Below are 16,641 nucleotides of genomic sequence, written 5' to 3'. Positions count from 1 at the left end.
TCACTTCCATGACAAAATCTGATGGGTCGCCAAATCTGACGAAACACTGGATCATTTCGGTTGAATACCAGCAGGCACTAAAGATAGCGGAATCAAACAAAGGCTCTGTATGAACCAATATGGGTCATACCCTGAAGGTGAGCGGCCAATTCCCTTGGGGTGGACAGTGAAGGTGAACGTCTCACAGATTAGGTATTACTAGCACATGTTGGGGCAGTAGTGAATTTTTGGGTGAACTTTATATCGGCTCCAAATACAGAAAAACCTTGATTTGAGAGCATTTTGCAAGACAAGCAAAATGATTTAATACATTTTGACTTGATCTACAAGCGATGTCTTAATATACAAGTAGCGTCTTGTCATGACTGAGTATAAAAGAGAAGAGAGGCGCCTCTAAGTGTAGCAATATGTTGTTAAATATGGTTACATTTAATGAAGGTACAACATTTTCACAACACAATGCTACACTTAGAGGCGCCTCTCTTCTCTTTTATACTCTGGAGCTCCTGCTGGATTTTGCTTCTAATACCCTTGTAGAGGCTTTCATTTGTGGATGGACCATAGGCATGCACACAGGGTGTGCCAGGTGCGCCTGGGCACACCCTAATCAGTGCGCATTAGCATTATCGCTCTTTTTTTTAGCAGTGGCTATGGGAACAGTTTCCCTCTTACCGGCTCTGCCAAAAGAGAAGTGCTTATGAACTTCTCTTTCACTGAGCCTGCAGGGAGATCAGTGTGCCTGGACCATATATACTGTACAGTATGTAGAGACACACACACCCATGTGTGTTTGAGCTTTGGGGTGAACACCCTAATGTAATAGGCTGCGCACACCTATGGGATGGACATTTTATGGTTACACAACCTGATCACATTGCTATAATCTTTTTATATGGACTATAAACTGAAGGACTTATGAAGAAATGGTTGTGGAACGAATCATTTGAGTTTCCATTATTTCTTATGGGGAAATTCGCTTTGATATACAAGTGCTTTGGATTACAAGCATGTTTCCGGAACAAATTATGCTCACAATCCAAGGCTTTACTGAATAGGACTTTTATTTTTGATGAACTTTAAAAACCTTTTTTTTTTTTTGTTTATTTGTTTTCACCATGTTTATGTTTAACCCATACACTGCATTTGGCAGGTATATGGTTAGACAATAACCATATATAATATTTAAACAATTTTTTTGGGGGGGGGGGGGGGTGGCAAGAGGTCACAAATCTCTGGACTTTTAAGGTGTTTATTCATTTTTCACACATTATAAAGAAAATTACCGTGGTTTATGGTTTAAAAATTGCATATACACCCAATACAACGACTTCACCCCATTATGGCACAACAAGGTCCTACCTGAATTCTTGCAAATTCCTGATGTAGATTGCTGGTCCACCTATGGAATCTTCTATCTCCATCATTTACTTAACAATGGGACTCTAAAAACCTTCCACACACTCCAAGAGGAGTACAATCTTCCCAATCATATGTTCTTTAGATATCTGCAAGTCAAGCATGCAATCCGCACTCAATTCCCATGGTCCCCCCCTAAGCCCACTTCAAATGTCGCTATGGCAATCATCAAAAACACGGATCCTCAAAAACTAATTTCAGCCTTCTACAATCTACTCTCCACCCCAGTAGCAACTAAAATAGCTTATGGACTTAAACCTCGCTGGGAAAGGGCGGTGGGACCTATCGAGGACGGGGAATGGGAGGAAGCACTGGAATTCTGTAAGACAGTTTCCCCAAAACTGTCGGACAGGCTGACCCAAATTTACATACTCCATCAAGTGTACCTTACCCCCCTCAGGGTTGCCAGGTACAGAGGCTCCCAGTCCACTTTGTGCCAAATGTGTGGAAGGGAGACAGGAACATTCATTCACTTACTGTGGTCATGCCCCAAAGTACAGGGACTATGGACACAGATAGTAAGATTCCTCCATGACAAAATGGGCTCTCCAGCCACGCTGGACCCAAAAATGTGCCTTTTAGGACTCTTGCCAGACTCGACCGACAGGTACATGAAGACATTTCTACACGAGACGTTATTCACAGCACGAAAGACAATAGCTCGGAAATGGATGAGGACTTGTCCCCCGAGCATTGCAGAATGGAAAGTAGAAATAAACAACACCCTCCCCTACAAAAAATTTATATACACCAATAGAGGATGTTCTGAGAAATACTACAAAATCTGGGACAGGTGGCTGCAGGAGTCTAGCACTTGTTCATAGCCGGTTTATGCATAATACATAGTAATGTAAATGACAAGTAGATCCTTCGGCCCCTGGGTAGTGAAGTAACCCAAACCACTGACACAAGGTACCTTTTTGCTTTATTTATTTCATGCATAAAACGTGATGTGACATTGAAGATTTGAGATGGTTATACAATTGTTATTTGAGGATCTGTACGATATGTAGCATTTTTGTAAATGTAATCTGTAACATGTATGCACTGTAAATCGCAATAAACCTGGTTGATTTAAAAAAAAAATAATTGCATATACAAATTTTTATTACAAAATTCATTAAAAACGTTACAAAAAACAATAATTTGAAATTTGCATAACAATATCTTTTGTTGCTTATAGTTCCAATAGCCACTACGCAATATCTCCTGAGGAAGCTCTGTGGAGCAAAACATGTTGAGAAAAGAGTGGTATTGACAATCTATGTGTAAAGCTTTGAAAGTGCAACATTGGATTATGCTAATTTCAAATTATTGTTTTTTGTAACGTTTTTAATGAATTTTGCAATAAAAATTTGTATATGCAATTTTTAAACCATAAACAATGGTAATTTTCTTTATAATGTGTGAAAAAAGAATAAACACCTTAAAAGTCCCGAGATTTGTGACCATTTGGCAGGTATATGGTTAGACAATAACCATATATAATATTTAAACAAATTTTTTTTTTTTGGGGGGGGGGGGGGGGGGCAAGAGGTCACAAATCTCGGGACTTTTAAGGTGTTTATTCTTTTTTCACACATTATAAAGAAAATGACCATAGTTTATGGTTTAAAAATTGCATATACAAATTTTTATTACAAAATTCATTAAAAACGTTACAAAAAACAATAATTTGAAATTTGCCTAATCCAATGTTGCACTTTCAAAGCTTTACACATAGATTGTCAATACCACTCTTTTCTCAACATGTTTCGCTCCACAGAGCTTCCTCAGGAGATATTGCATAGTGGCTATTGGAACTATAAGCAACAAAAGATATCGTTATGCAAATTTCAAATTATTGTTTTTCGTAACGTTGTTTTTAATGAATTTTGTAATAAAAATTTGTATATGCAATTTTTAAACAATAAACTATGGTAATTTTCTTTATAATGTGTGAAAAAAGAACAAACACCTAAAAAGTTCAGAGGTTTGTGACCTCGAGCCCCCCCCCCCCCCCCCAAAAAAAAATTGTTTGTCTACGAATTGGGATGTGGTGTTTCTTATTTTTGGCCCCTCTTTCTCGCCTTCGTCTGTATATATAATATTTAGTTTATTTGTAAATTTTCTGTATAGAAGACATAGAACAACCATTAATTTGATTATATCGGTTCTATCATCACTCCCTGCTCTGCCAAAATGTCAGAAATGATGTGGGAATCTCACACACTGGGCCAAGTGCAATGTGACTTAGTCAGTTCCATGTTCTTAGTGACTCACCCAGGCATGTGGGCAGCGTCAGTACTGGCATAGAGCCGTGCTGGTGCTTGTGCGTCACCGAGCAGATGAGATGCACAAACAGAGGCGGCATTTCATGCTCTGGCAGGTCTTGCCCATTCAAAGAGTCTCCTCCCAACACGCTGAAAGAATCGTCATCCTGGTTCACGGTCTCCGATCCCGACAGCGATTCCGCATTATCCGAGTGCTCCCGATACTCCACCTCCAGGTCCGGGTCACTCTCTGTAACAATGCCGCCGGCTGATGTATTGCCTGGCATGACAAAAGACAATTAGGAAAGATATTCCGCGTGTAACCTGAAAGCTGGAGCCATCAGTGCCAATGCCTCACCTTCCTCTGTGGCCTGTTCTGCTTCAGAGACCTCCATGTCATCGCTCGGTTTTCGGTCTTCTGTGTCATGAGCAGCATTCTCCTGGGAGGATGAGAAGGTGAATATACAAGGCATTTAGTGGCTGCAGCCGCCGATCAGCGGGTTCTGACAGGAGCGGGTCCTACTGGTGGAATACAATGTCCTGGTGGGGGAAAGGGGGGTAAGGGCTGAGGGAAAGGGGGGTGAGGGAAAAGGGGGGTGAGGGAAAAGGGGGGTGAGGGAAAAGGGGGGTGAGGGAAAAGGGGGGTGAGGGAAAAGGGGGGTGAGGGAAAAGGGGGGTGAGGGAAAAGGGGGGTGAGGGAAAAGGGGGTGGGGAAGGGGGGGAAGGGGAAAAGGAGGGGGGAAAAGGAGGGGTAACGGGGGGGGGGGGAGGGGTAACGGGGGGGGGGGGTAACGGGTGGGGGAGGGGTCCTCCAAATACCTTGTTTGTGTGGATGGGGAATCTGTTAGTTTCTTTTTTATGCTCAGCCCACTGGCTGAACGAGATAGTAAAAATAACTAATTCTGTATTGCCAGCAGTGGTGTCGCTAGGGGGTGGCATTTGGAGCTATAGCCCTGAATCTGGGGCCCATAGCCTAGAGTCTCTGCAGGGGTCCTCAAGGGGAGGGGAGGCTCTCTGTAGACCCTGATTTTAAGGGGGAGGCCCTCTGCGGACCCTGATTTTAAGGGGGAGGCCCTCTGCGGACCCTGATTTTAAGGGGGAGGCCCTCTGCGGACCCTGATTTTAAGGGGGAGGCCCTCTGCGGACCCTGATTTTAAGGGGGAGGCCCTCTGCGGACCCTGATTTTAAAGGGGAGGCTCTCTGTGGGCCCTGATTTTAAGGGGGAGGCTCTCTGTGGACCCTGATTTTAAGAGGGAGGCTCTCTGGGGAACCTGATTTTAAGAGGGAGGCTCTCTGGGGAGCCTGATTTTAAGGGGGAGGCTCTCTGGGGAGCCTGATTTAAGGGGAAGCCTCTCTGGGGACCCTGATATAAGTGGGGGGCTCCCTGGGGATATATATACACACACACACATGTATATTACTGTATATACATGTGTATGCCCACCCAAGCGTATGACTTTCTTTACTGCACTGCTATGGGCTCCAGCCCCAGATCTTTTGTAGACCTAGCAATGCCCCTGATTGCCAGCTTTAGTTTTAGATGAAGTCTGAGCCTGAGTTCAAACGTGTGCATTACAAACACAGCATGATATTCGCATAGGAATCACATCATGTATGTGACTCGCTCATCCATGTCTTTATGGACCTTGCTTTGTGCACTGGTCCCAATCATTGGGGGGGGGGGATTATGGTGTGGGGGCTGTTTTTCAGGGGTTGGGTTTGGCCCCTTAGTTACAGTGAAGGGAAATCTTAAGGTGTCAGCATACCAAGACATTTTGGACAATTTCATGGTCCCAACTTTGTGGGAACAGTTTGGGGATGGCCCCTTCCTGTTCCAACACGACTGCTCACCAGTGCACAAAGCAAGGTCCATAAAGACGTGGATGAGCGAGTTTGGGGTGGAGGAACTTTACTAGCCTGCACCTCAACCCGATAGAACACCTTCGGGATGAATTAGAGCGGAGACTGCGAGCCAGGACTTCTTGTCCAACATCAGTGCCTGACCTCACAAATGCGCTTCTGGAAGAATGGTCAAACATTCCCATAGACACCCTCCTAAACCTTGTGGACGGGCTTCCCATTAGAGTTGAAGCCGTTATAGCTGCAAAGGGCGGGCCAACCCAATATTGAAACCTACGAACAAAGACTGGCAGGTGTCCCAATACTTTTGCCAATATAGGGAATGTTACCACCCCCCCCCCCCCCCATCCCATGAAATGGCAAAACAATAACGCCCCAACACTATCTGTGAAAGCCCAACACGTTTCGATTCTTGATATGAATCTTCATCAGGAGGATATGTGGTTACATAAGTCCATTAATCGCTAGAGTGGTTATAAATCCAAGTATGGGAACCCCACACACAAGAAGAGTGGGCCAAAATCCCTCCAGAGATGTGTGCAAACCTGGCCACCACCTACAAGAAACGTCTGACCTCTGTGCTTGCCAACAAAGTCATATTTTGCTTGGGGATCAAATACTTATTTTACTCACTGAACTGCAACTCAATTTATAACATTTGTATCATGTGGTCTTTTTGGGGGATTTTTGGTTGATATTCTGTCTCTATCATTTAAAATACCCCTATGATAGAAATGATAGACCCTTCATTTCTTTGTACGTGAGCAAACAAAATCTGCTGGGGATCAATTCATTATTTTCCCCACTTTATATATTACTGTTAGAGGCCCCTTTCCCCCCGGGGCGGTGGGTGTGTCGGTGGTAAAGCGCCTCTATTTTTAGCGGCACTTTACTGTCAATTTCAAGGCGCTATTCGGCCGCTGTCGGGGGCGCATCTACTCCCCCCACTAGCGTCCGAGAAAGGGTTACAGTGGTTGTAAACCCTTACAAACCACTTTGACCTACAGGTAAGCCTAGATTAAGGCTTACCTGTAGGTCCAAGAAATGTCTCCTAAACCTATATGGTTTAGGAGATATTTACTAAAAGACAGGCACCGCCGTCTACGCATGCCGCGAATACAGCAGCGCGCAGGAGCACTATCGTCGCTAGCAGCATGCCGCTGCTAACAGCGATATGCCGTTAGTGGCGGCTCCTGTGCGCATGTGCGGGAGTGACGTCATCGCTGCTCCGGCGCTGTGAGTGGCCGGAGCAGCGATACCCAGAAGAAGATGGACGCTTCGTGCTACAGGGGACAGCGGTGACATCGCTGGCTCCTGTGTCAGGTAAGTGACACATAATGGGCTACTATGCGATGCGATGCGATGCGATGCACAGTAGTCCATTATGCTTTACCTTTGCAGGGAGACAAAGAAGTAACCCCATCAGGGTTTACTTCCTCTTTAATTCCTGTGTAAATGACACTGGCAGTGAAGGGGTTAACCAGTGGGTGGCAGTGTAGGGGTTAAGTGTTCCTAGGGGTGTGTTACTAACTGTTGGGGGCTGGGCTTTGTTTCAGTGAACACTGATCTCTGCTCCAATCACATGAAGCAGAGATCAGCGTCACTTGTTGCTAGGCAGAACGGGGAGATGCTGTTTACAACGGCATCTTCTCGTTCAGCCGCTCCCGTGAGGCGATCGCGGGTATCCCCGCGGCGATCGAGTCCGCGGGACGCGCGACCGGACTCACGGGGGTCCCGACCGGCAGCGGCGGCGCGCTCGCAATGGCAGGGCGGCATTTAAACTGGACGTACCTGTACGCCATATGCCTGCCCGTGCCATTCTGCCGACGTACATCGGCGTGTGCGCCGGGGGGCGGGAAGTGGTTAAAAAACAGCTGCGAAAGGGTAAAACAACCTGCAAAGCGCTGCCGCAGCAGCGCTATGCCGGCAGTATAGCCGTGTTGCCCCCATTGATTTCAATGGGCAGGAGCGGTGAAGGAGCGATGTGTATACACCGCTCCAAAGATGCTGCTAGCAGGACTTTTTTTTACCGTCCTGCCAGCGCACCGCTCCAGTGTGAAATTCCTTCGGAGCCTTTCACATGGGAGAGACAGGAGCGGCTCTTTCAGGGCGCTTCGCAGGCGTGATTTTTAGCGCTGTGGCGCCCGCAAAGCGCCCCCAGTGTGAAAGGGGTCTTACATATTATTTTGCTACTGTTAGATATTATGTTACATATCATTTTGTTAATGTATGAACCCGGATCTGCTCCATAGCTAAAACAGAATGACACGTCTACATCTGATGAGGGGCAAAGTTATCAGCCACCACTATGGTAATCCAAGGGGTCTATTTTTTTTTTTTTTTTTTAACAGAAACAATTTAAAAAAAAGTTTAAAAATTTGCCATTATACTGAAATAATACCCACTAAGGGCACTCACCTCTCTCCTCTGGGAGGACGGACAGTAGAAGAAATAGTGAGGGTTTGAAGGCACCGTTTTAAAGTGGAGACTCCCGATTGCCAGAAATTTATCCTAAGCATAAAAAAATAAATAAATAAATAAATAGGAAGACTGGTAAAGGATGCAACTGTTAGATGAACAAGCGGACTTGTAAGGCTGCTTTCAAACTGCAGCACTTCTAAAACTCGCTATGCATTTTGCAAAAAAAAAAATGCATTAATGTGTTTTAAATGCGTTGCATTACAGCACTGTGTGTGTGTGTGTGAATAGATTGTTGCTAAGGATGCTGGCAGGTGCCGGCTCCTTAACAACCAGCTATTCATTGCTTTTTAAAGTGTTACTGAACCCACAACAGTACAATCAGTCTGTATATGCAGTAAAGCGTGCTTGTTATACTCACTGTGGCACCTAAGGGGTTAATCCCCTGCATCGTGTAAAAAAAAAAAGGCTGTTTGATCCTGTCTTCTCTTATCCTCCCATTCTTCCACAGTACCCAATCTGCTGATAAAACAGGGGGCAGGCTGCACATGCTCAGTTTGGTGCATTGCCAGAGAGTTTTTTTATTTTCTTGGGAGAGTGCATGTGATCAGCAGGGATGAGCTGCGGCGTGTTCGCACAGCCCACGCTTTTGTCATGCTGGAAATGTGCCTTCTAGCTTGGAAAAGGTGTGAAAGGTCCCTAAAGTTTGTAAAATATTCTACAATAAAGTGGACCTTTCGTCATTTTTTTCATCTTTCCATCTATTAAATCTTCTCCCCTTGTTGTTGTCGTTTTAACTTTGGATAGTAAAAACATTTTTTTTTTTCTGCCAGTAAATCCCTTATACAGCCCACTTCCTTTTTCTTGTCTGGTCATTGGCCTAGGATTAGGACATCATGCACAGCGCTCACTTTTGTGAGAGTTTACCAGGAAGGGAGAGGGGGGTGAGTCATAAGAGGGCAAATGAGAGCTGCAGAGCTGGAGGTGTGCCTCTGTGTGAATCCAGAATGTGAACCGGCAGCAGCTTCAGCTGCCCACAGTTGCAATGGACGCAGCCAGACTCAGTGGAGGGAGATTTCTGAAGCATATTTGTCAAGTACAGAATCACAGTCTATATATGCAAAGTGGTTGGAGGGAAGCTTCAGAATGGCAAAGATGTTTTTATTACAAATTATGTGAGCGGACTGCAGCAGTTCCTCTTCAATAAAATAAATTTTCCATTTTTGTAAAACGATTTGGTCTTAAAGCGACTTTAAAGGCAGAAGATGCAAAAAGGTAAAAACCGGAGTGCACTCCCCCCCCCCCCCCCCCCCCCCCTTTATACTTACCTGAGGTCCATTTCAATCCAGCAATGTGCATCCAGCGGCTCTCCTGGGTCTCAGTCTCCTCATTGGCTCCTGCTGCAGACAATGAGGAGAGAGTGGGGGGTGGCCGAGCCCGGCTCCGTGTGTGAATGGACAATGTCCATTCACAGGACCGCGGCTAGCGTGTGAGCCTGCTGAAGTGCCCCCATAGCAAGTGGCTTGCCATTGGTCGGCATGGTGGAGGAGCCAGGACCGCTGACAAGGGACCCAAAAAGCAGAGAATGGGAGCTGCTCTGTGCAAAACCATTACACAGAGCAAGCAAATATAATATGTTTGTTATTTAAAATAAAAATAAAATCCAACCTTTAGAACCCCTTTAAGTGTATTTTTACTAAAGTGCTGCATTATAAGCATATTATATATATAAACTTTATAATTGTTTTGAATATTGAAGAGGATAGTTCTTATAAACATGGTAGTAACATTAATACCTTTCCTTCTATAATAAGAGTAATAATAATAATAATAATAATAATAATAATAATAATAATAATAAGAGTAATAATAATAATAAGAGTAATAATAATAATAATAATAATAATAATAATAAGAGTAATAATAATAGTAATAATAATAATAAGAGTAATAATAATAATAATAATGAGTAATAATAATAATAATAATAAGAGTAATAATAATAATAATAATAATAATAATAAGAGTAATAATAATAATAATAATAATAATAATAATAGTAATAATAATAATAAGAGTAATAATAATATTAAGAGTAATAATAATAATAATAAAAGTAATAATAATAATAATAATAATAATAATAGTAATAATAATAATAATAAGAGTAATAATAATAATAAGAGTAATAATAATAATAATAAGAGTAATAATAATAATAATAATAATAATAATAGTAATAATAATAATAAGAGTAATAATAATAATAAGAGTAATAATAATAATAAAAGTAATAATAATAATAATAAGAGTAATAATAATAATAATAATAGTAATAATAATAATAAGAGTAATAATAATAATAATAATAATAAGAGTAATAATAATAATAAGAGTAATAATAATAATAAAAGTAATAATAATAATAAGAGTAATAATAATAATAAGAGTAATAATAATAATAATAATAATAAGAGTAATAATAAGAGTAATAATAATAATAAGAGTAATAATAATAATAAGAGTAATTTTATTTTTTTTTGTTACAGGATTCCGGAAGATGATAAAGACCTGAATGACTCGATGAAGGTCCACAGACACCTCACACGGATGTCCAGATTCCAGGACAGACAGCTGCAGCTCCGGATAGATGCTGGGTTCTGGGGTGGAGACCACATGGAGGTCCTGCTCAACGCACTCCTCTGTATCCACACTAACGGCAGAAGAAACCAAGAAGGAAGATCATTCAGTTAAAATGGCTTTTAAATGGTTCTGACAACGAAATTTGTTTCTGATCAACTGCCTGTGAAAGTTGTTCTTCCATCTGCAAGCGACAAGCCCCACATCTACTGACCCCCCCCCCCCCCCCCTCCCATGGACCAGAGAACATCTTCAGGATGAATGGGAATGGCAATAGAGAACCAGATCTCACGAATGGTCAAAAATACCCCAAAACACCCTCCAAAGTCTTGTGGAAAGTCTTCCCAGAAGAGTGGAGGACGTTATATAGCCACAAAAGGAGGCCAGCTCCATACCAATGCAGATGGTTTTGGAATCTAAAGGTCCAACAAGCTCTTGTACAGCGGGGAAAATAATGATTTTCTCCCCTGCAGATTTTGAAAGTTTGCCCACTTACAAAGAAATTAAGGTTCTAGAATTTTGATCATAGGTGTATTTAATATGTAAAAGACAGAATTATCAACCACAAATCCAGAAAAAACACGATACAAATATCATAAATTGAGTTGCAGTTCAGTGAGTAAAATAAGTATTTGATCCCTAAGCAAAACATGATTTAGTATTTGGAGAAACCCTAATTGGCAGCAGTCAGAGGTCAGACGTAACTTGTAGTTGGTGACCAGGTTTGCACACATCTCAGGAGGGATTTTGGTCCTCTCTACTTTACAGATCTTCTCGAAATCCTTAAGGTTTCTAGGCTTTCACTTGGTAACTCGAAGTTTCAGCTCCCTCCATAAATTTTCTATAGGTGAAGGTCTGGGGACTGGCTAGACCACTCCATGACTTTAATGTGCTTCTTCTGGAGCCGCTCCTTTGTTGCCTTGGCGGTATGTTTTGGGTCATTGTCATGCTGGAAGACCCATCCATGACCCATCTTCAGTGTTCTGGCTGAGGGAAGAAGGTCCTCATCCAAGATTTTACAATACATGGGCCTGTCCATGCGCCATGCAATGCGGTAAAGTCGGCCTTTACCTTTAGCAAAGAAACAGCCCCAAAGCATCATGTTTCCACCTCCGTGTCTGACTGTAGGGATGGTGTTCTTAGGGTCAGAGTCAGCATTTTTCTTCCTCCAAACACGGTGAGTCGAGTTAATGCCAAAGAGCTCAATTTTGGTCTCATCTGACCACAGACCTTTCTCCCAATCCTTCTCTGAATCATTTAGATGTTCTTTGGTAAGCTTCAGATGGGGTTGTACATGTGTCTTCCTGAGGAGGGGGACCTTGTGGGTGCTGCAAGGTTTCAATCCATGGCGGTGTATTGTGTTACCAATGGTTTATTTGATGACTGTGGTCCCAACTGCCTTGAGATCCTTCACAAGCTCCTCCCGTGTAGTTCTGGGCTGATCCCTCACTTATTTCATGATCATCCTCACCCCAAAGGTGAAATCTTCCATGGAGCTCCAGACTGATTTGCATTTCTTCCATTTGTGAATAATCGCTCCAGTCGTCTCCTCTTCACCAAGCTTCTTGCTGATGGTCTGTAGACCATTCCAGCCTTGTGCAGGTCTACACTCTTGTCCCTGACATCCTTTGACATCTCTTTGGTCTTCCCCATGATGGTGAGGGTTTGAATGGAAGAAAGAGATTGTGTGGACAGTTCTCTTTTATACACATAACGAGTTGTCGTTAGGGGGACCTTCTTACATTGCAGGACTAATCTGTGTACCACATGAGCACCTACTGTAGCCAGTCTGTGGGAGGCAGAATTATGGTTGGTTGGTAGGAGATCAAATACTTATTTTACTCACTGAACCTCAACTCAATTAATAACATCTGTATCAAGTGTTTTTTTTATGGATTTTTGGTTGATATTTGGTCTCTATCATATAAAAAAAAAATGATAGACCCTCCATTTCTATGTAAGTGGGCAAACTCACAAAATCTGCCGGGGATCAAATCATTATTTTCCCCACTTCAGATGTTGACAAACTTTACTGGACTTCCACTTCCTGGCCACTCCATTTGGCTGCCAGGAGCAAAGAGAAGTCCCAGATCTTCTGCTCTCATGTGACACTGCTGGGTGCCTGAGCAGCCAGCCAACAAGTGGAAGAAGTATGCACGAGGAAGGGTAGCAAGTCATATCCCCCCTATACCCACAAGTACTGGGTATGTCTCTGCACTCCACCAAGTCAGAGTGACAGGAGAGCAAAAATCAAGGAGAGTATGTGAAGCTGGGAAGGGGGTGGGGGGCTGAAAGAGAACCTGTGCTTTGCCCTGCATAACTAAAGCACAGGTTCACTTAAAGCGGAGGTCCACCCTAAAGTAGACCTTCCGCTCATTGGAACCCTCCCCCCCTCCAGTGCCACAATTGGGACCTTTCAGGGGGGAGGGGGTGCAGGTACCTGTACAGTACAGGTATCTGCACCCACTTCCGGCGTAGATTCTGCAGAATCTACGCCCCTTTCCGAAGGTCCCCCGCTGCCTGCTGGGAAACACACGGATCCCAGAGACAGCGGGGACCATCCTTATTGCGCAATGCGACTCGCGCATGCGCAGTAGGGAACCCATACCCAAGATGGCGGCGGCAGCACCCGAGAGACGATTGAGAGATCGGCTTCGGGTGCCAACATCGCGGGCGCGCTGGGCGGGTAAGTGTCATTATTTTAAAAGTCAGCAGCTGCGGTATTTGTAGCTGCTGACTTTAAAAAAAAAAAAAAAAACGGCGGACTCCTGCTTTAAAGTGATTGTAAAGGCTCGTTTTATTTTATTTTTTTAAAATAACAAACATGTTTTACGTACCTCCTCTGTGCCTTTGGATTTGCACGGAGCAGCCTGGATCCTCCTCTTCTCGGGTCCCTCTTTGTTGCTCCTAGACCCCCCCCCTCCTTTGAGTGCCCCCCCCCAGCCAGTAGCTTGCTACAGGGGTCACCCAAGCCGAGTCAGAGCTCCGTGCATCCACTCAGACATGGAGTCCCAACATGGCACCGCCCCCTCTCCCCCCTGATTGACTGACTGCCATGGGAGCCAGTAGTGCCACTGCTCTGTCTTAGCCAATCAGGAGGAGTGTACTGGATGGCTGAGGGGATCTTGGATATTGCTGGAGAGAGGATCAAGGTAGGTAGGGGGGTGCTGGGGAGGCTGCTTCACATAGAAGGTTTTCTTTCATCTTAATGCATAGAATGCATTAAGATAAGAAAAACCTTCTGCCTTTACAAGTCCTTTAAAAACAAAGTTCTACCCAAAAAGTGGAACTTCTGCTTATTTGCTCCCCCCCCCCCCCTCTTCCGGTGCTACATTTGGCCCCTTTCAGGGGGAGGGGAGGGGCTTCTGGTGATGGTGCTGTCCCTCGAAAGTTTGCCGCCGCCCCTCCTCCTTCCTCCATCACTGGGCCAATTAGAAAGCGCAGCACACTTCACGCATGCGCAGTAGGGAACCGTGTGTGAAACCGAAATGCTTCACTGCTGGTCCCCCGTAGTGGCGGCGGCGGCAGCACCCGACCCGAAGATCAGCTGGGGTGCCGACATCGTGGGCTTCCTGGACAGTGTCCCAATATTAAAAGTCAGCAGCTACAGTATTTGTAGCTGCTGACTTTTATTTTATTTTTTCCCCAGGCTGGACCTCCTCTTTACACTGAAATTCCAGGCTAAAGAAAAGTAATCTTAAAAATGCCCCATCCCCCTCCTAATACCTATGCTGACCACTGTGTAAAAAAAAAAGATGTATATACTTACCTATTTTCAGCCCACTCAGGTCCAGTCACCTGATAAGGCTACACTGTCGGCTAGCAGTGGCTGCAGGAGAGAGGACGGAGTGCCAACAATGGATGGACCATAGGAGCCCACGGGTGATGTCCCCGCTCCCAGGCACCCCAGCTTCTATTGAGCACGCTTTCTTCTTCCCTGCACCCGCCACTGGCTGACAGAGGGGATCGCATCTTCCTTGGCTAATACGTAGGCGGCCACGTCATTCACTCTAGATTACAAGTACTGTCAGCCATTGCAGCAGACAGCTTGTAGTTCTCGATGAGCTGTGGGGGGGGGGGGGGGGGGTGGGTTGGTGAGCCCTCTCGTAGTTCATTGCTCTTCCTGGACTTTTGTAACTGCCTGCCCGTATGGGAGGTACAGACAGACAGCTGTACTGACAGTCTGCAGGAGCCTGACATGGCACCCCCAATCCCAGTTGCAATGCATGATTACAGGCTTCTAAGAAGAAAAAAAATAAACGCACATTTTTTTTAACCTGCAAAAAAAACATGCATTTGTTATATTTTCACTTCACTTCACTTCTGTATTAAAGTCGTTGCAAAAGCAAAGTATAAATTAAAACTTGAATTAACTTGCCGACCAGCCGCCGCAGTTGTACTGCAGCAACATGGCTCGTCTGCATGAATCGCCGTTATGTTGCGTCACTTTTTTATGTGGCCACTAGGAGCGCACGCCCGCTGCTTGTTCCTGGAGCCAATGGGCGTGCCTGGCAGGTTGCGATGACCGCCGGGCTCCCGTGATTGCACGTGACCCGGCGAGAACCTCTCCAAGGGGAGAAGAGACAGATCGTGTGTTCATACAAAGTATGAACACCGATTTATCTCTTCCCCTAGCAAGTCCCACCCCCCCTTCAGTTAGAACACAGAGAGGGAACACAGTTAACCCCTTGATCCCCCCCCTCCCGCCCAGTGTTAACCCCTTCACTGCCAGTGACATTTATACAGTAATCAGTGCATTTTTATAGCATTGATCGCTGTATAAATGACAATGGTCCCAAAAATGTATCAAAAGTGTCTGATGTGTCCACCATAATGTCGCAGTCACGATAAAGAAAAAAAAAGAAAAAAAAAAATCGCATATCGCCGCCATTACAAGTAAAAAAATAAATAATAAAAAGGCTATAAATCTTTCCCCTATTTTTTAGATGCCAAAACTTTTGAGCAAACAAATCAATATACGCTTATTGCGATTTTTATTACCAAAAATATGTAGAAGAATACATATCGGTTTAAACTGAGAAAAAATTTGCTTTAAAAAAAAAAAAAATAAATAAAAAAAAAAAAAATGGGGATATTTATTATAGCAAGTACAAAATATTGTGTTTTTTTCAAAATTGTCGCTCTTTTTTGTTTATAGCGCAAAAAATAAAAACCGCAGAGGTGATCAAATACCATCAAAAGAAAGCTCCATTTGTGGGGGAAAAAAAAGGACATCAATTTTGTTTGGGTGCAACATCGCACGATCGCGCAATTGTCAGTTAAATCGAGGCAATGCCGTATCGTAAAAAAAAAATGGCCCGGTCATTCAGCAGCCAAATCTTCCGGGGCTGAAGCGGTTAAAAAACTTTTATGGAAAATGGAGAAAAAGCTGTATTGTCCGATTCAGTGAAAAGGCAACAAAAACAGTTGCTGAAAGTTCCACATTAAAACAGAAAACATTACCATGAAGCATTGGATGTGTACAAAAATGAAGAGGGACCTGTGATGGTCAATACCTGGACTCTGAGTGCAGGACAGACCCGTCCTTAGCCGCCACCTCGTCTTCTTGCTCCAGGCTGCCGATGCGGAAGCTGGCCTTGTGTACCCGTCTGTTGAGAGAGGGTCGGGGAGACCCCTGTGCCTCTCGGAAGCCTCGGAGGTGGCCACACAGCGTCATCAGGAAGTTGGTGATATCGACCTCCTGCAGCTGCTCTTCACAATAATCCACCGCCGTCAGGAGGTCTTGGTGCGACACCCACAGAGACTGCTGGAGCGCTTTGAACAGGCCTGAAAAAACACCACGGGGGGGGGGGGGGCGCAAAAAATTAGTATCATGGGAAAGGCTTCAATAAACTTGTAGTCCAACAGGAGAGATCTCAGGCAACACTTTTAAAGATTCCAGTTAGAGCTGCACAATTCAGCAAAAATGAGAATCACGATTTTTTTTGCTTAGAAGATAGATCACGATTCTCGCGGCGTAACATCATCTTTCACATTAAAACAAAAAATTGGGCTAACTTTACTGTTTCTTTTTTTTTTTTTTATTCATTAAAGT

General features: G+C 44.0%; 1 protein-coding gene across 7 annotated transcripts in view; it reads right to left on the bottom strand.

Moving 5' to 3' along the window:
• Window positions 1-16,641, bottom strand: part of SZT2 (SZT2 subunit of KICSTOR complex) — a 297,498-nt gene that overhangs the window by 163,640 nt on the left and 117,217 nt on the right. For all 7 annotated transcript variants that reach the window (XR_013262121.1, XM_077450667.1, XM_077450670.1 and 4 more), the window contains 5 exons: window positions 16,103-16,373; window positions 10,518-10,659; window positions 7,947-8,039; window positions 4,027-4,108; window positions 3,679-3,948 (listed from right to left, as the gene is read on the bottom strand). Coding sequence is in view for 6 of the 7 variants with exons in the window: in XM_077450667.1 (XP_077306793.1) it covers window positions 3,679-3,948; window positions 4,027-4,108; window positions 7,947-8,039; window positions 10,518-10,659; window positions 16,103-16,373 (858 nt within the window). In the remaining variant the exon portion in view is untranslated. The remainder of the gene's footprint in view (window positions 1-3,678; window positions 3,949-4,026; window positions 4,109-7,946; window positions 8,040-10,517; window positions 10,660-16,102; window positions 16,374-16,641) is intronic.

Source organism: Lithobates pipiens, unplaced genomic scaffold (assembly GCF_037356315.1).
Source record: "Lithobates pipiens isolate NorthernLeopardFrog02 unplaced genomic scaffold, aLitPip1_a1.2 Scaffold_23, whole genome shotgun sequence".
NCBI lineage: Eukaryota > Metazoa > Chordata > Amphibia > Anura > Ranidae > Lithobates > Lithobates pipiens.
Note: the sequence above shows the minus strand (reverse complement) of the source record. Positions and strands in the feature narration are given on the sequence as shown.